This window comes from Hydra viridissima, unplaced genomic scaffold (genome assembly GCF_058129835.1).
Source record: "Hydra viridissima isolate aposymbiotic clone 2 unplaced genomic scaffold, HvirCarnegie_v1 scaffold_9, whole genome shotgun sequence".
Taxonomy (NCBI): Eukaryota; Metazoa; Cnidaria; class Hydrozoa; order Anthoathecata; family Hydridae; genus Hydra; species Hydra viridissima.
In genome coordinates this window covers 4,070,527-4,090,480 of record NW_028324308.1, presented here as the reverse complement: position 1 = coordinate 4,090,480, position 19,954 = coordinate 4,070,527, and the positions used below count along the sequence as shown (strand labels likewise).

General features: G+C 29.7%; 2 protein-coding genes and 1 long non-coding RNA gene across 5 annotated transcripts; 1 reads left to right on the top strand and 2 right to left on the bottom strand.

Moving 5' to 3' along the window:
* Positions 1–381: 381 nt before the first annotated feature.
* LOC149883641 (uncharacterized) lies at positions 382–8,815 on the bottom strand. 3 transcript variants are annotated; one of them, XM_090096961.1, is made up of 8 exons: positions 7,862–8,082; positions 5,359–5,550; positions 3,565–3,842; positions 2,890–3,399; positions 2,165–2,358; positions 1,874–2,033; positions 814–1,719; positions 382–526 (listed from the first exon to the last, which is right to left on the bottom strand). In XM_090096961.1, exons 3-7 carry the CDS (start codon positions 3,779–3,781, stop codon positions 1,619–1,621), a joined length of 1,182 nt encoding a protein of 393 aa, XP_089953087.1. In that variant the 5' UTR covers positions 3,782–3,842; positions 5,359–5,550; positions 7,862–8,082; the 3' UTR covers positions 382–526; positions 814–1,618. The 3 variants fall into 3 exon arrangements, with proteins under 3 accessions (XP_089953087.1, XP_089953086.1, XP_089953085.1); XM_090096960.1 differs by lacking the exon at positions 5,359–5,550 and having other exon boundaries at positions 7,862–8,655; XM_090096959.1 differs by lacking the exons at positions 382–526; positions 814–1,719; positions 1,874–2,033; positions 2,165–2,358 and having other exon boundaries at positions 3,061–3,399; positions 5,359–7,307; positions 7,862–8,815.
* A 2,182-nt stretch (positions 8,816–10,997) lies between these two features.
* Positions 10,998–17,163, bottom strand: LOC149883640 (zinc metalloproteinase nas-5-like). Its single transcript, XM_090096962.1, has 4 exons — positions 17,071–17,163; positions 13,114–13,331; positions 12,649–12,739; positions 10,998–12,525 (listed from the first exon to the last, which is right to left on the bottom strand). Exons 1-4 carry the CDS (start codon positions 17,160–17,162, stop codon positions 12,321–12,323), a joined length of 606 nt encoding a protein of 201 aa, XP_089953088.1. The 5' UTR covers position 17,163; the 3' UTR covers positions 10,998–12,320.
* On the top strand, positions 11,286–19,774 carry LOC149883639 (uncharacterized). The gene is made up of 3 exons (XR_016455345.1): positions 11,286–11,485; positions 11,627–11,695; positions 19,521–19,774. It is a non-coding gene; the product is annotated as an uncharacterized LOC149883639 (long non-coding RNA).
* The last annotated feature ends 180 nt before the right edge of the window (positions 19,775–19,954 follow it).

The following is a 19,954-nucleotide window of genomic DNA, read 5'->3' as shown; positions in this document are numbered from 1 at the left end:
AAAATCTTAAATAATATGATTATTTAATAATTATCTTAAATCACAAACTTTTAAAACAAATCTTACTTAGTGAGTCGCCAACTTTTGGCAACAAAATTTTCTTGTTTTCTTTTATCTAAATCATTAAATAATTTTAAGAAAACAATACTACATACAATGTAAAAAAATAAAAAAATTCATTTGCGTTCTAATTTTATACTCTGATTGCTAAAAAAAATTGTTAATATATATATATATATATATATATATATATATATATATATATATATATATATATATATATATATATATATATATATATATATATATATATATATATATATATATATATATATAAAATTAATAAATGATGCACGTGATTAGAAAAAGACCTGTACTCACCTTATGTGATAACATCTGATTAAATAATTTGTTTTTTTTGTTTTCCATCTTCTTATATTTGCATCTGTTTCTGCATTAACTTGTTCATACATTAACTCACTAGATGCAAAGGTGACAGCCCACAAAGTTGCTTTAAATGAGTATTCTACAAATTTTTGAACAACATTAAATGTCATTTTAAGAATGCACACAGAAAAATTAAAAACATTTATAAAAAATAATAGTTACCACATAACCACACAATATTGTGTGGATTTTATATCATGTTTTTCCTTACCCATGGTGAGATTTTCACCTTGAGGCTCCTTTTGCTGTGGAAACATTCACCACGGCTAAGGAGCCTCATCTACCCCTAACTATATATAATATATTAAGTAAAAAACTAAAAGTATGTATAATAAAGTATTGTTAAATTAGGTCACCAATAAATACCGAGTGCTGAAAATTCAACTCAGAATCAAGTTGCATTCTCCAACAAGATATGAACTAAATTAAATTCTTGCTACAGGATGCTTTAGTGTTTTTGCAATGTCACAAAGTTCAAACTCTAAATCAGGTATTGCAATTGACCAAAGTTGAGCGTAACTTGGTTTAAATACTGGGAGGTTATCTAAATTAAAAGATAAATAAAATGCAATTTGAAATAGTAATAAAATAAAAAACAGATATTCAATGCGCTCACTATGCAAAAGATAAATAAAAATATTTTACTAGTTTAAAAAAACATGCATACATACATATACTCTTAGGAAAATTTAAAGTCTACAAAGAAAGAGTATATATATACTCTTTCTTTGTAGACTTTAATTTTTCCTAAAAGTTTAATTATTGTTTTTTAACTTGATAGACCGCTGCCCCTAATAAAGCCGTCAGTTAAAGTATGTACACTCCTTGCCTGTTCTCTCTAATCAGTCTATGTATACATACTCTGCTGCATCTATCCTAAACTCTACACCAACACACACCATCAGTGATTTATGTACACTCCCTGCATGCTCTCCCTAATCAGTCTATGTATGTACACTCCGCTCTGGTGAAACAAATAATTATCAAAAATAAAATTAAAATAATGATAAAAACATTCTGAAAACAAAAAATATCCTATAATCATCAATCTATAAAGTTGCATTTTATGGTTTTGAAAAAATAAAAAATATATTTATACAAAATAAAAATAGCTTTTGACACAGTAAAAACAAGATTTCAGGTGTAAATATATTTTATATGAAATAACTCATTATTCATAATCTGCAGTCAATCCACGAGGAGCACGCTTTAAATGTTCTCCAATGAATCTATCTATGATTTCCCTTGTGTTAGTTTGCGATACAAGTGCAGCTAAAAAACAAGGAACAAAATATTATATATTATTCATCAATAATAATAAATATGTTGAAACCCTGAAGCTGATTAATATGCTTATTAATATTAGAAACAAAAATTAATTTACTGTTTGATTTTGGAACATTTTAAAATCAGAAAAAATACTTACCTAGTATTGCCTTATATGACAAAGTCAGCTTAAACGATTTTTTCCCTTTGTTGCCCATCTTGTTAAATTTTTCCTGCACTTGTTTCTCCATCAACTCATTTATACACCTACTTACTAGTTGCGAAGGTGACTGACCGCCTAATTGTTTTAAACGACTAACCTAAAATATTTAACAATGAACATTTCATATTAGTTTCATTGATCCATAATTTCAATTTTTGACTAGTGATTTTGCTTGGTTAATGATTAATGGCCAGTTTTATAAAAACCAAAAAGAATAACATAACATACTAGAAGATTATACTGATTTTCATCACCCAACTGTCTATCAAAATTTTCAAATTTTTCCATGGTGTCAAACTTTGTAAGATGGAAACTTGAATCTGCTGGCTCTATTCTCCTACCTAAGCTTTCTAATTTGGCAACAATATCTGCCTGACCAGCTTTAATAGCAGCCAACTCCATAAACAACCCATACTGCATTCCTAAAACAAAAACATTTGGATCAACTTTATTTTATAACATAAAAGCAAAAGAATAGTTTTCTCAGCAACTAATAAAGCTGTTGTTAGAACAACTGGTATCATAAAGAGCAATTTTGTTTCAAAAATCTTTTCTTATTTCACCTCCTATTAATGACAGTTATTGTATTAATGAACCTAATCCTAGATGTAAAAACTACTAGTATAGTTTTGTAAAAACACTAGTATAGCATTGTAAAAAAACTGGGTGGACTAAGAATACATTTAGGCCCCGGAAATAGCGATGACAAAGGCCCACAATATAAAATTTAAAAAGACCTACTTCTGGAACAGGACTGGAAAGACAATTAGGCCTGCTATAAAACCGGTATACACAAATTTACCCGGTATACTGGTGGGTATACCATTCCAGCACTTTTTGAAATCTTATGGAACACATCATTTATAGATTTTTTTTAAATACAAAATAAGTAAAAATACTTTTCAAAATAATTACTGCCTAGCAAAGGTAAAAAGTAAATTAAAAAAACTTACGCCTCTGATCCATCAACTTAAATGAAGCAGGCGGGTCACCGTAATTTCCCAATCTACATGTTTGACTGGGTCTTGGTTGGCAGAGAGACACTGATGCATCATTGTGACAGGAAGTGGAATTTACGTTAGGCATAGGATGAGGTAAATTGTTTTGCTTCAATGAAGATTGTCTTGGGGATTGATCATTAATATTTTTGTTAGAAGCTGATGTTTGAATATATGAAGCTGATGTTTGAAAATATGAAGCAGATGCCGTGTAGTTGTTTTTGGTAACAACATTATGTATGTTAGGCAACAAATGTTTTGATTTTTTTGTTTGTTGAATTGCAACTTTTTTCGGACTGGAAAGCGAATCAGAGGAACAGCCTTCACTTTCATTAGAATATGTTTTGTACCTTCTTTTGCATTGGTCAGATTTTAAATTTTTGCTACTACAAAATTGTGATGCTCTTTTAACGACTAGATCTGGACTAGGCTCGCGAATCATTTCAGATGTTTTTAGTACAACGCCTAAATAAAGGATTAAATTAAATGAAAGGGTTATTATTTCCAGCTTTATACTAAAAAAAATTATTTCCACTTAGCAATGCAAATTTATCATAAGGTAAGACACAAGATGTCAAAAACCTTGAAAAGCCTAAAATAAAACATTGAAACACTTAAAAAGACATTTACCTGCAGGAGGACACTCTGATAATTCTGAGTCCATGTTCAAGCATATACTACACCTTTCTTTAGTGCCTTTACTTAAGGAGACTTTTATTAATGGAAATTGTTGCCAATTTGGACTAGGAGAAAGCCATTTTGATATGTAGTAATGTAGGGGGTGTTCTCCATTTGGAGGCCAGTACACACATTCTTCTTCTTCATTCACCCAATGAGAAGGAGCCATGCACTTTTTATGAATATTATCTTCATTAAGAGTCAGAACTGAGTAAAGTCTTTTGATAGGGCTGAAAAAAATATATATATATATATATATATATATATATATATATATATATATATATATATATATATATATGCAGGCTTGGTTGGGAAAGGCGTGCGATCGCACTCTAATCTTGACCACGCATACAATATTTAGTTGCGACAACTTGCCCACGGCTTCATAGATGTTTTTATTTTTTGAAATGTTCTCAAAACATCTTAAGAGCCGTGGCCAAGTTGTCCCAAATAAATATTTTATGCGTGGTCAAGATTAAAGTGCAATTGCACGCCTTTCCCGACCAAGCTTGTATATGTATAATATATATATATATATATATATATATAACTATATCTTAATAACTTTAATAAATAACTATAAAAGAAATCATTACTAAAACCTAATTCTAATATTGTGTAGCAAAAACCATTTTTCATTCAATTTCATTAAAGAAATTATAAGAAAAAGCTTTATTAAAAATGCAAATCTTAATTAACTTTACCGAGGTAACAACAAGGTAAATAGTAATTTTGGAGTCAAGCCCTTGAGGCTGAAATAGCCAAATTTTGGACACTGTATATATATATATATATATATATATATATATATATATATATATATATCAGTCTTCTTCATTTGAAATTTACCGCCAGCGCAGAACTTCTTAATGAAGGAAAAAGATTTGTTGCAATTTAAAAACACACTTGAAAATTTTTGGCGAATGCTAAAAAAAGGGCAGACGAAAGAATTGGCGGGTGTGTGGGCGAGCGCCAGTGGTTGGAAGAAACAGTAAAGACTGATATATACATAAATACATACATATATATATATATCTATATATCTATATATATTTATTTATATATATATATATATATATATATATATATATATATATATATATATATATATATATATATATATATATATATATATATATATATATATATATACAGTGTCCAAAATTTGGCTATTTCAGCCTCAAGGGCTTGACTCCAAAATTACTATTTACCTTGTTGTTACCTCGGTAAAGTTAATTAAGATTTGCATTTTTAATAAAGCTTTTTCTTATAATTTCTTTAATGAAATTGAATGAAAAATGGTTTTTGCTACACAATATTAGAATTAGGTTTTAGTAATGATTTCTTTTATAGTTATTTATTAAAGTTATTAAGATATAGTTATATATATATATATATATATATATATATATATATATATATATATATATATATATATATATATATATATATATATATATATATATATATATATATATAGATATATATATATAGATATATATATAATTATTATTATTACCCTTAATCAAGTAGTGTTTTTAGGTTATATTATAACCCATAAACACTGCCCAATGAATGGGGTCTATTTATATTATTCGATAATTTAGGCTCATTTACCCTTATTTTCAGAAATTTTGTCTGGAAGAATATATGGTTATAATTTATGAATAACACACATTTATGAAAACAATGTTAAATTTTGAAAATAAATATTTCGTAAGTATAAAAATTAAATACTATTACTATTATGAAAAATTATATTTGTCTACAACTGTCTTGTATCAAAACTGTGAACCAGAGCTGATATGATAAATCCATCAAGTGTAGGCATGCAGACACACTTCCGCACAATATCATGTTTTTGCTTGACACAAGGAGTAGAAATGGCACTTTTGCGTAAGAAAAATATATCAACATCCTTTGAATGCACAAAATCTGTAAAAAAATTGTCTAAAGAATGCTTTTTGAATTTAATGCAATGAAATTGATCACCAACAACTTTTTTAACAAATACAACACTTGAGTTAGTTATAAAACAATTATCTTTATCAGAAACACCAATGCGGAAAGTGTTTTTTGGTGTTTGATGAAAATCATTCAGCTCGTCAAGTCTTTTGGCTATTTGTATCAATGGATTTCTCGCTCCACTGATCATTTTTTTCAACTTTTGAAGGTAATTTTCAAACTTAAATGCAGATAGAATATCAAGAGACACACCATAATTCCGAACATCTTCACAAAGGTGCAAAAGACCATGTACATTATAGACACAAAATAAATCTCCATACGCATCTACTGAATTAGTTACAAAGTAACTTAGAAGTCGTTCTGCATTCTGAATATTTGAGTTGCGAATAGCATTATCACTTTCGCACAGGAATCTTATAGCAAGGGACAGACTTAAAAAATGTTTGTAAACAGAATTTTCAACAATATCTTTAAGGGCAAAAATACCTGTGTAAATCAAAAATGAGTGCAACTCAGTTGCTTTCCATCTATCCAACTCAACAAGACTTCGTGGCTGTCTAACAAAGTCACTTGGGAGTTTACCATTCAAACTTGTTAGCTTTTGAGAGACCTGGTTGATCATGTTGGCTGATATTTTTCCTGAACTTGTGCCTTTTATACAGCCTTTTAGAAAATATAAAATTCTCCGCATAACACCAAGACAAACAAGATGCATATAATCAAGCGGAAACATACTCACAAAACCAATAGACTCAACATCATGTAATGAACTTTTGCTGGTTTGGTGAGATCTATTATTATCATCTTTGAAAAAGTAACCGTTTGTCCGAAAGATCTGGTCTGTTCTTAAAACAACATTTTCTTCATGGTGTGAAAAAACAATACGATTTTTTAAACTCTTTCCAACAATTGTACACCTTTCGCATGAGTGCAAACCACAATGACTAATGATTCCTTTTAGCATTGCTCTGGCAGGAGCATCGCAAACAAATGCATAAACAGTAACAATGTAATCAATGCTATCAACATGAAGACCATTATGTTGCAAGTCATTTAACTCATCTACTAACTTATGCAAATACACATCACATGGGGGCTTTTTATTACCACAAAATAAACCAACAACAAATGGTTCCATTCCTAAAATTGAAGCAAGTATTGGCCATAGTTGGGTAGAGTTTGATTTGAACAAAGGTATGCCATCAATATTGAAAGTTAAATAAAGGGAAGTTTCTTTGATTGATTTATAAGAAATTTGTTTTGCAATCTGTGTTTTTAAACCTAAATAAATGTAATCACCATAACCATCAATACTGATAGTTGCAATTCTTCTTTTTGTTTTTAATAATGTTCTAGAATCTGTAGGTACACTTTGATTACACTCCAAAAATAACTCTAATGCACCATTAATACATTGTCTTGTACATCTATTTGTAAGAGCCCAGTGACGCAGTTTAGAACATAAGCTTTCATCATAAATACTATTTTCATCTTCTTTATTACCAAAAGAAACACTTTCTGAGGAATTTAAAGAAACATCTATTTCATTATTGCAATTATTCAAATCACTTTCAATAAACAGAAAATCATTATCTTCTACATCATTTGAAATATCTGTAAAACTATCATCGCTATTTTTATTTTTTGTTATCTCAAAAGAACCTTGTGTAGATAATGACATCTGGATAACAGCTAACTGACGTTTCCTCCAGGATGATACAGAACTGAAGACATAAACAAGCTTTAAAGCTTATAATTTGTATCTTGAAAATTAAAATTTATTTATAACATAAAATTAGCAGAAAAACAGAAATATTTTTAAAAAGTACATAAGTAAAATATATAAGCAATAGGGCATATATATATATATATATATATATATATATATATATATATATATATATATATATATATATATATATATATATATATATATATATATATATATGGTACAGGACAAACAGAAAACATAAAATAACTTGTAGCCATCACGTGAATCACAAAAGAAGATGAAGAAAGGGAAAAGTGAATTTTCTCAAACTTTAAAAGTTAAAATGTTGTTGGACCTTACTACAGAATGATATTCCTAGGTAATAACATAACAATTCCATTGGGTCTTCCTAGTCAATAATATTTTATGCAGAACTTATCATTTGTCATGTAGCTTAATAAATTTAGCATTAAATAAGTCATAATAACATATTTATTATTAAATTAATTACATCGACAAATTTGACGGTCTAAAATAATATATAATAGGGTAGAAAAAAAAGTATACCTTGTACTAGGGTTTGATCTTTTGCGTGTTGCAATATGAGAATTATCTGCCATAACGTTACTCGATTTTGAACTGTTTTGAACTATATTTATTAAACCTAAATTAATAAAACTTAGATATAAGATAATAAAATATGTTTAGATAAAATATTATATATGTGACATTTTATTTTTGTCAAAAATGCATCGCGACGTTATAAGATATCTTATACCCTGATACTTTTTTTTATTATTATAAAACTACAATGCAAAATAATTATATTATTATAAAAGTAAAATAAAAAGTAATTACAATAATGAATATATAAACTACATATTTCATATAATAATTATATTGAAAAAATCCACAAAATTGTTTGCAGAAAATATTCTGAAAAAATTCAGAATATTTTTCCCCTCATTTTTCTCTTAATTTTGCATTCAGCCAAGTTGTTTCTCAATTTTTTAAAAACTTTCCTTAATTTTTGTATGAATGACTAAAACAACATAAAAACAAATAGATGGCAATAATATATACTTTAACTTGTATGGAAAACTTGTATATGTATGGAAAACTTTTTGGATATTTGGAAAGAGATAAATTTCAGAAAAATATCCGGTATTCCAGGAATATCCTGAATAAGATAATCTTTGAAACTAAATTATAAAAAAATATTAAATAAAATAAAGAATATCTTTCCAAGTTTCTAACACAGGTTTTTATTGTGAATAAAAAAAAGTTCCAAAATACACAATATTTTGGCAACGTAACTTTCACGTTTCAATCAAGTAAAATTGTCACCTGGATGAGATCACCTAAAATATACATGTTTGAAACGTGAAGAAGGAAACTGGGTAAGACCATGCATCAAACTTTATCTAATGAATAAGTCAATATTTTCTCCAATAATAGCTAAACTTAAATTATAATATGACTATTAAATAATTATTTTAAATCACAAATTTTTAACACAAATCTTACTGGTGAGTCACCAACTGTTTTTGCAACAAGATTTTCTAGTGTTGCTATTTCTTTGATCTAAATCATGAAACAATTTTTAAAAAAGCAATGCTATATAGTATATGAACAAATAAGCAGATATTGCAATTAGCCATACTTGAGAGAAACTTGCTTTACATATTGGAAGGTCATCAACATTGAAAGATAAGTATAATGCAGTTTCAAATACAATAGCATCATAATCATCTTTTTGTGGGGAAAACATTGAACAAATCCGCATTAATAACCTGTTTTATATTGTACATAATAACAATGGTAATAAAAGTCAATTAATACATATAATAATAATTTCATAAATATAATTCAAACATATATATTAATCAGATAATATTTAAATAATAAAAAAAATGAAATAAATAAGTATTAACCTTTTTTAACAAGTAAAACATGAGATCAAGATGTCATATATTACAAAAAGATAAAGATTTAATAATAATAATAATAATAATAATAATAATAATAATAATAATAATAATAATAATAATAATAATAATAATAATAATAATAATAATAATAATAATAATAATAGTAATAATAATAATATATATATATATATATATATATATATATATATATATATATATATATATATCAATAATAAATAACATATCACATTTATTTATTGATATTATCTTGGATAAATTCTTTAACCTTGTTGATAAAAACCAAATAAAGGAAGAAAATCTATTTTTGGTTTTTATCTAAATGACTCTTGAGCAATAATGTATGCAGAAGTTCTACAGATATTATTATTGCTCAAGAATCAAGAATAAGTTCTGCTAGAACTTATAATTTGTCCATGTAGCTTACTTAATTTGATATTAAATTTGTTACAACATAACTTATTTTGTACTAAATTAAGTAAGCAAAATGGACAAATTCGCCAGTCTAAAGTATTACATCATAAAGTAGAAAAAAAGTATACCTTGTATTTGAGTTTAATCTTATTTGTGTGGCAAATAGGGACGTTTGGTACTTTATTTAACTTAATTTGATATAATATGGATACTAGATATTACAACTTAAAATATATTGGAGTTTTTAGTTCTGTTTTAAATTCATTGCGTTATAAGATATTATATAGACCAATTTTTTTTTTTTTTTTTAATTATGATAAAACTACAACAAAAATTAATTATATTATCATAACAGTAAAATAATTATAACTAATAAAATGAATACAAAAACTATACTATAAAAAGATAATTAATATAATAAAAATTAGTATTTCCCATTTCTTATCAAAGGCTTTTATTGAGAATAAAAAAAGTTCCGAGAGACGCGATATTTTGGCACTTAACTTTCACGTAACTTTCACGTAAAATAGTGACCTGGACGAAGTCACCTAAAATACACGTGATTGAGACGTGAATAAAACGTTGCGTGCCTACTGGGTGTGTGGTTGGTCCATCAGAAAAAAAATGAAGATCTGTAATTTGTGGGTTATCTATCTTGAGTTCAGTTAGCACGGGTTCCAGATGTGCCCATATAGAAGGAGGATCGTGCCTCAAAGAGTCGGATGTAGTTGTAAATGACTGATGTCCATCCATTTTATAAATTACTCCTGTATGCAATGTAGCTTGCTTGTTACTTGCTCCAAAATGTGAAGATTGAATTGCAGCAAAATTATTGCACACATAGTTCTCAGAAAAATCTATATGTATAACAGCTTCGTTCACATTTACTGTTTCTTTAAATTGTTTAAACATTCTGAACTGGTGCCTTATTATAAAAACATGCTTGCATAGCTCGTTTCGAATTGATTCACAGAATTTTAATTTAAGATCTTTAAGTGTTCCACGCTTCACACTTTTCCTGATAACACTTGTTGTTTTCTTTTCTCCCATCTTTTCATATTCCTGTTTTTCTTTTTCCCACTGGAACCAAACTATAATACTTTCATCTTTTAACAATCCTTTTGCTTGAAATTGAACGCGAGACTAAAAACAAATGTTACATTCTCTGAACATGCATTCTCTTCTATCAGTACTACAACAAACTTGTTTCACTACTTCTTCAATATTTTTTTCTTTCAAAACACGCAGGTTTACAAGTTTATCACAAAGTAATTGTATGTTCTCGTGTTTTTTGCACAGACATGTATCTCTGTCTTTAGCCGACGGTTTGCGGACAAAAAATGGGCGATAACGAGTAAACGTTGTATATGAAATGTTGTTTCTCGTATATTCCGCGCTTAATTTTTCATAAAGGTTAAATAAATTTCATTAAAGGTTATTAATAAATCGAGTAGTAGTCGCTTTTGTTTTTTATCTTTATTTTTTGTTACAGTCTGTTTCTTTCCAGTTGTTATTCTAGAATTGTCATCATGTGTAAGAAACTCTCTGATCAAATTTTTATATTCGTGATGTCAGCTCCGTTATGTTGTTGTCAACTCCGTTATTAAGAGGAAATCACGGAGTTGACAGTAACGGAGTAGACATAATTATACATAATCAATAATATCTCATTATTACTCATTGGAAAACATCTTTAAAATCTTTTATTGCTATATTGTCCAAAAGATTTAAAGAGTACTAAAACACGCCATATAAAAATTTGTAATTTTACGGAATAAAAAAGCGTAACGGAGTAGACTTCGAATAAGAATATCATTTTTAAAATAAGGTAATTAGGCTATCATTTTTATATAAATAATGCTTGCAGCACGATATAACTTTAAATGTTAATAAATTCCATAGAACTGGACTTTTTTTCATTATTTTAATTAGTAAATAAGTAAAAACTACAAACCTGTGACTATTTTAGAATGTAGTAACGGAGTGGACAAAAAATGTGGGGACAGCAAGTTTTTGACAAGAGCTACAACAGGATAAGGTGTAAATTAATATATGTATTAAAATACCATTTATTAGCATGACTAAAGCACTAAATTATGTCCCCGATTAGCCTTAATACAAAAGAAAAAAAATTATTGAGTATAACAATATAGTCCTAGATGCAGCACACAAAATTTTAAATTTTAGTTGGAAATATCCGATAAAATGCTAGTTGATATTAACGATAAGTATTACTACCCACGTTGCTGTTTTTTATGTTATTTGTACAAGAATTGCGTTTTTATAGCTGTAGGACAAAATTTCAGTAACGGAGTTGACGGAATGAGAAAATGACTCATAAATGAACTGTAAATGAAAAATATACGACAAAATATCTAAAAAAGTTGAAATTATGCTTGAATTAAGCCATGTTGTGTTATTGTTAATGTTAGTAGTTTTCTGATTATAAAACCAGAACGATCGTAAGTTGTTCGAATAATGATCACTAATCTTTGTTGTTGTTGTTGTTGTCGTCACGTTAATTTTCGCTGTTTTAGTTGAGGTCACCACGGTAGCTTTTGTTACTTCTGTTGGTATTACGATGTAACTTTTTGTTGTTATTGTGGTTACGTAACCTGTTGGTATTTTTGTATTGGCTACTGAGGTTTTAATGAACGTTGTAGCTAATGGTTGTGTAGTGGTTGTTGTTGATTGCTCGATCGGTAAAATGCAGTTATATCGCAGAGCAACTTTTTAATGTCACTTGGACTTAAGTCAGTTGAACTGCCCAACGCAATTTTGTAATCAAACTTTGAATGCATGGTCATGTATTCTTTAAGATAAGGAACAGAATTGTTTGTTGGGTTGATATATTTCGAGAAAGCAAAGCTGAAACACGAAAGTTATTAAACTTAACATACTTGTGACGATTAGTATTTACTTAAAATTTTTTTCTTTCCACTAAGTACATAAATCAAAGAAGAAATCTTCAAATTACACAAATGAGCTTACTTTTTATAATGCATGATGCTGTCAACATCGTATGGAATTTCCTGAGTTGACGTAATGTTTGGATCCTGAAGCTTAAACTCATACTCTAAACCTTAAAAAAAAGGTTTTTTAAAAATGTTTGACATTTTTTAATGCGCTCTTTGTCGACAAAACAATTCATATTTGTATGAAGCATAAAAAAAGTGGTAAAGATAAAGTTTTTCTAACTAGTTATAGCTCTCAAATTTTTTCTAACACTGAAAATGTTTCTAACTTATTAAGATATTTTCCAACAGAAATAGTTTATGAGTATTGAGAGAAGAACTCGTGCAAAAACTACTAATGTGCTTTTGTTGTATTTTTCGCAAGATCTCCAAAATCATTTATCATTTTTTAAGTATAGACCTAGACCCCTCAATGCTCATAGCCAGCTACACCCATGCAAGAGTATTTTCAATATTTACATAAAACTAAAAAGCTAGTTACCTTCCAGCACGTTCGAGTTATTCACCACAATATAATTATCGTGATCAAATCTTTGGTGTTCGTGGAAGAAACCTGATACATGCAGAAGTTCGTGAATCATAACTGGCCTTTGAGCACAGCCAGTGGCGTATCTAGGGTGGGGCAGGCAGGGCACGTGCCATGGGCGCCAACCTGAAAGGGGCGCAAAAGAGGCTTGGTTGCGATACAATAAGTGAGAACTATATAAAATAAATTAAGAAATAATATATTATATAAAATAAATTAAGTTTTGAATTATTTCTCAGTGTTAGATCTATTATGCTTTTCAACTGTTCTGCAAAATATTATATTTCTAAAAAATGTACTAAAAAAAGCGGTTACGAATATGTCAAGGAAATCGACTGTTATTAATAAAAATTGAAGAAAAAAATTAAGATCGATAAAAAAGGGGGGTAAAAAAAAATGTATATTTAGTCTATTTTTTAGTCAAGATATCATTGTTTTAACTAAGGTAAGATTTTAGACAAATTATTCTGACTCAGCATCAAAAAAAGCAAATTTCATTTTTCTTTTAAAAAGTTAAAGTTTTAACATAATTTCTTTATATAAAAAACAAAAAACAAGCTTTTAACATTTATAAATAAAAAGTTAGATTTAAAGGGGGTGAGCCACCTTAAATAAATCAAAACTGAAATATACACTGGCGCCTGGTATTGCCTGCATGGGCGCCTTCTGAATCACTGGATTCGTCTTCTACAAATATATTCTAAAATATTTTGTTGAGATATGTTAAGGTAATTAAAAAATATATTGCTTTTGTCAATTATATATAGCAAATTCTTAATAATTTTAAAAATAATTAGCTGAGAACCATGAATCGTTCTTTTGAGAAAAAGGAAAGTGGGGCTGCAAGTCGAAAACGACGTTCATTAGAGGCAAAAGAAAAAGAAAAAAGCAGCAAAGTTTTTAAGATGTTTTTTCAAAAATCGAGCACGAGCACGAGCACGACTTCTTCAGATAACCTAGAAATTTCTGCAAGCACAAGGCCTCAAGAATTAGAAGATACTGGGTCAAGTTCAAGCAAGAAAGAATTAGCTGCGGCATCTATTGATGGCGATGCAGAGAGTTTTAGTTATAATTCCAAAATCCTTGCTACTTCTGAAGAAACAGAAGTTGGGCCTGAGTTTGACAAAGAAATGAAGATTGATGACGTTGAAGATAAAGACTTGATATCCGAAAACGTCCAAATTATTAAATGTCCCATACCTAAAATTATTGTAGAACACGACATCGGATTTCTTATGTTTAGTGAACAAACAGGAAAAGCAATCATAACTGATCCATTGAGAATTGAAATTATTAAACATGGTTTTAAATATTTCCAAAACATCGAAGGTCCTTTTCTGCCGACTAACAATCGTTCTATGAACAAAAGTTGGTTCTTTAAAAAATTAGGAAATGGTCACGGTGAGCAAGTGATGCGTTCATGGTTGGTTTACTCGCCTTCCAAAAAATCTGCCTTTTGTTTTTGCTGTCTTCTTTTTTTAAAATGCGAAAACCAATCTAGTTTGGAACAAGAAAGCGGATTTAATAATTGGAAAGCACCTGAGAGAATGAATGTACATGAAAATTCAAAAAACCACAGACAATGCTTTACCCAATGGAAAGAACTGGAAAGAAATTTATTTTACAATAGAGGAATAATTGATGCAGAACTTCAACAACAAATTCAAAGAGAAAATCAAAAGTGGTGTGATATTTTGAAAAGGCTGTTGCACTGCATCAAATACCTTGCAATGCAAAATTTAGCTTTGCGAGGACACCGAGAATCACTTCAATCAAATGCTAACTCAGGAAATTTACTTGGTTTACTGAAACTAGTTTCCAATTTTGATCCTGTTATTAAAGATCATTTAAAATTTGCGGAGAGCCATCCTGGATCCACAACATATCTTTCTCCCAACATTCAGAACGAGTTCATTCACATCATAGCATCCACTGTTCGTGCTAACTTGCTTGAAAAGATACATAAAGCAAAGTATTATGGGCTAATGTTTGACTCAACTCCAGATTTAGCCCATCGCGAACAAATGTCTGAGGTAGTTAGGTATGTCGAGATCGATTTCGAGAAAAAAACAGTATATATAAAAGAATCTTTCCTTGGCTTTATCCAACTCAGCGATAAGGATGCAGCTAGCTTAGCTCAAACAATATTGGAGCAAGTAGAAAAAGACGATATGAATGTAGAAAATTGCAGGTCACAATGCTATGACAATGCTGCTGTTATGGCTGGCCACAAGAGTGGTGTGCATCAAATAATAAAGGAAAAAAACAACCTTGCCATATTTGTCAATTGTGACAATCATAGTCTTAATTTGATAGGCGTACATGCGGCTAAAGAAGAAGTAATGATGGTTACTTTTTTTGGAACCATCAATGAGCTTTACGTTTTTTTCTCAAGATCAACTCAATGATGGCAAAAACTTAAAGATGCTGTGCCTATTACTTTGAAGTCCGATTCCGATACCAGGTGGAGCGCCAAAACAGAATCAGTAAAACCTGTACACACCTACATTGATGAAATAGTGGAAGTTCTTCAGAACTTAATGGTAGACGAAAGCGCGTCAAATGAAACGAAAAGCGATGCAAAGCAGCTTTATAATAGAATTTTAACGTATGACTTTCTCACATTGCTAGGGTTTTGGAACAAGATTCTTGGCCGAATTGACCGTGTTCAAAAGAGGTTGCTGGATCCTAAAATGAACTTTCATAATGCAGCTTTAGATTTGAAATCGCTCCAAGATTATTTCCAAAGTGAGAGAGAAGTTTTAGTTACTGACTCACTAAAAGAAGGAGTTCAAATTTGCAACGAATGGGGTGTTGAATTTGAAAGACGTCAAAGAAGAAAAAAAAGAATGGATGGCGAAATGTCTAGAGATGTTGGGTTAACAGCAAAAGAAGAAATGGAAAGGGTAATAAAAGGGACTGTCGACCGTCTTTTTAATGAATTGAAAACAAGAAGCGTTCGATTAATGGAAATTGATGAAAAATTTGGATTTCTTCTTGATGTAGAAGGGTTGTGCTTCAATACGGAAATCAATCACTTAAAAGATCAATGTAAAAAATTTGGCGAAGTCTACAGTTCTGATGTGGATGGACGAGAACTGTACGAAGAAATTTTGGACTGTAGAATGCTGCTTACTAGCTGTAAGGAAAAAATATCAAGTCCCGAGCAACTACTTATGTTTATAGTTGAATATGGAGACGAAAACGTTTTCCCTAATATGCGTATAGCATTGCAAATATTGCTAACAATAGCTGTGTCTGTAGCTAGTTGTGAAAGATCATTCAGTAAACTTAAACTGATTAACTCTTACTTGAGAGCTTCGATGGGCCAAAGCCGTCTCTGTGATCTCGCTTTACTAAGCATAGAGCGAGAAATTACCAAAGAAATTGACTTTGACAATGTTATTAAGAAATTTGCAGCAATTAAAGCTAGAAAAATAAATTTGTAATATATGTTACATAAACAAATTGTTTATTTATAATGAATAATAAAGTTTTATTAAAAGTTTGTGTCATCATTTATTAAAAAATTGTAATTAAGCACTTTATGTGGGGGAGGAGGGGCGCGAGATCGGTGTTTGCCCCAGGCGCTATTTACCCTAGGTACGCCACTGAGCACAGCTGTTACCAAACGTCATAGTTTGTGATCCGTTCTGATAATAGCCAACAGGCGACAAGCAACTATTTTTTAAACAGAGACGAGAAATACTCAAAAAACAAATGACGAGCAGTTATGAACATTAAGAAAAGCAACTGCTTTTTAAAGAAGGAACAAGCTAGTTCTCAATGCCGTTAAGTAATTTAAAAAAATGCGTAAACACCATGTAATTAAGCAAGTACGTTATAGCTAGTTTACTAATAAATGCCATAAAAAAAATGGTTGCGTGTCCATTATTAAAAAGAATTACTTACGGTTGACTCTCAAAATCTCTTTTAATCAACAAGTAGTTTGTCTCATTGGTTTTTGGAATAAAACGAACGCATGTATGGTTTTGAATGCGCATCGTTGCTTCTCTTCCCAGCAAGCACACAACGTTGAAATAACGTTGATTGACGTTGATCAACGTTATTTCAACGTTGTTTCAACGTTGTGTGCTTGCTGGGTTGTTACTGACTTTCCGTAGTCATCTAAAAATGAAAATTTTTTCCATCATTATAACTCCAACATTTGGGTCCTAGGACATTGTTTTGCCACTAAAAAAGGACGAAAAAGCTTTTGTTGTACTTTTAAAATAATCCATTATTGCAAGAGCAATGGAGTGTTATCTTAAATTTTCACTTTAAAACGGTACACACATCCGCGTTCAAAAAGATTAAACCACCTCATTTTTATCACTTTTTACTTTAATAACACCCTGATATCTTCTCTAGTTAAGTCAGCAAGCTTATTTAGGACGTCGACGGAATCTTGATTGAAAATCGTATTTTGGTTTTCGATCAAAATGGTTTCAAGCACTTTTACAATTCTCAAAAACTAGTTTAATGGCTTGTTTTTTTTTAATCGTCTTTTATAGCTTTGTGATGATATTGGCTTTTGTCATTTGAAACATGATGTCATCCTGCAAGACTCCTTTCGGTCTTCTCATTTTCGAAGATTTGTAGTTTAAAAATTGTTTTAAAGTTAATTTTGTTGAACGTGTATTCATGGAGCAAACTTCTTGGTGTGTGAAGGATAGGGGGGAAGGGGAGAGCGGTGTGATATACATATATAAATATTAATTCATCACTTTAATATATAAAATGTTAACAAGTCAAAAACTTTTTTTTTTCAACTTAAAAAAAACATATCCACTTCAACTTAGAGCATCCCGCCATCGGAAATTGCGTATATGTGTAAATTTACATTGAAAACTTGTACTGTGTTCAAAAGAATGTTATTGTAGTTTTCCAGAAACTTACCAACGAAGTTTTCATCAAATATATACTGTACAATACCACCCGGCCATTTACTTGAATCTTCTTTAAGAACAGAACGTTTATGGGGGTGTAAAGCCCTGTTTAACGAAACTCTAAAGCACCCAATGTTCTGAACTAAGAGTATCAAATGCAATAATAACAGGAACAAGTTAACAGCTCTTATAGTTATTAGTACAATTTTTGTTTATTAAAAGTAAAAACTTACGATTTGTTAAACATGCTGCAATAATAAAGTACGGTATCATTTTCCCTCTACATACGTTTGTAGGCGGTTGTACAAAATTTGCACTTAAAAAAAGCTTTGCGCCGAATTTTAATTTCTAAAAAAGAAAGAAGAGAGTAATTTGATTTCACTTTTAAAAATGTTACCTTAACAAAATACCATAGTAGAACTATAATCTTCTTTGTTGTTTTAATCCTCTGATAACAATCGATAAAAAATCTTGTCGGAGTTTAACGAACATTAACGTTGCTTAAACATCAAATCCTAAGATACAAATTTATCAGCTTTATTTTAAAAATTTCTGAATGCCTCAACTAATATATGGTCTATTATACAAAACGGTGTCACTTGCATACGCAGATCATTTTAGCACGTCAAAGTTAAGACGTAAAATTTGGAACTAAAATATTAATAAACACTATGAAAAGTTTTATCCAACAAACAGAAGACAGGCACTTTACTATAAAATATGGTAATATTTAGGGCATAGGTTTTACAACGTATAAAAAAAAATCCGAAAAATTGCAAGGGTAATCAATCTTTCATGGGTAAAGTGGCGTGACGCAAAATAATATAGGAGAAATTTATACATCTTTACTCTGTTAGTAATTTGGAGGTATTTAAATTTCCATAAGTTTAATAAAGTAAGTTTAGTAAAGTACGATAAAATAACCACGGTTTCTTTTTGTTTTTTAAACATAAAAAGATGTAAAGATATGCGTAAGTCTCCGATCTTTTCTACCAGTTTTCTACTCAGTATCCATTTGGCATTTGACGTCCTAGGACGTCTAAAGTAAAACAAATTTGGTCCGAGGTTCCGCAACCTAATTAGGCGTCCATGGAGGTTCAAATTAGTCGAATTTTGTTTTGATTTCTAGTTCGGTTGTCGATTGACATTCGAATAAAAATTTTTGGGCATTTTTTTTTTAACACGCTTGCGCGAAAACTTAACCGCCATTGTTTTTTTGATATTGAGTTTAATAGCGTGCTAACCAATGATGTATATTAACTAAATATCTAACTCATGCTTTCACAATGAAGCAAATTTTTTTCCAACCAGGTTTGTTTTGCTAGCCAGGAATTACGCAATAATAAAAACAAAGCAACACAAAAATGAATCATTGTCAGTTTAAATAAAGAGGCAAAGGGTTTTAAAAACTTTAAAAACTTGCTTCACTATATTTTACGGAATTTTTTTAATTAATTTTTTTATTTTCTTTAGATTACACAGATTAAAGGTGTAAGTATGGACGGATGAAAGGTTTTTCATTCGGATGTCTACTGGACGTCCATTAGACTTCCTAAATAGACGTCCTAGGTCCAATTAGCACTTCCACTGGACGTCGTTGTGCGTGCAAATGCCCACTGGGTACGCACTTAATAAAGTAAAACTAGTATACCCAAATAGGTTTTCCTCACCCACCCAAATTAAGTCTTTGGACTTCTTTAATATTTGTGGTTATTGATTCTTTTCGTAAGACTAAAAATGTTTGACAACTTCCAGACTAGTAATGACCATAATATTTTAAATCTACGGTGTTAGAAGTTATTTAGAAACTAATAAACTAATTCCTCATACGGAAACACAGTTTTAGTTTAATTTATGGTGTTGTATAGCATCCGTAATTTAATTTCTCGTCTATTGTCTGTGTTATA

Coding starts and splice junctions, on each gene's coding strand:
- LOC149883641 (XM_090096959.1), bottom strand. CDS start 7,914: ATGGCAGATAATTCTCATATTGCAACACGCAAAAGATCAAACCCTAGT. Junction 7,308..7,861: donor AGATCAAACCCTAGTACAAG/GTATACTTTTTT, acceptor TTATGTCTTCAG/TTCTGTATCATCCTGGAGGA.
- LOC149883640 (XM_090096962.1), bottom strand. CDS start 17,162: ATGCGCATTCAAAACCATACATGCGTTCGTTTTATTCCAAAAACCAAT. Junction 12,740..13,113: donor TAACTCGAACGTGCTGGAAG/GTAACTAGCTTT, acceptor CTTTTTTTTAAG/GTTTAGAGTATGAGTTTAAG. Junction 12,526..12,648: donor AGCATCATGCATTATAAAAA/GTAAGCTCATTT, acceptor TTCGTGTTTCAG/CTTTGCTTTCTCGAAATATA.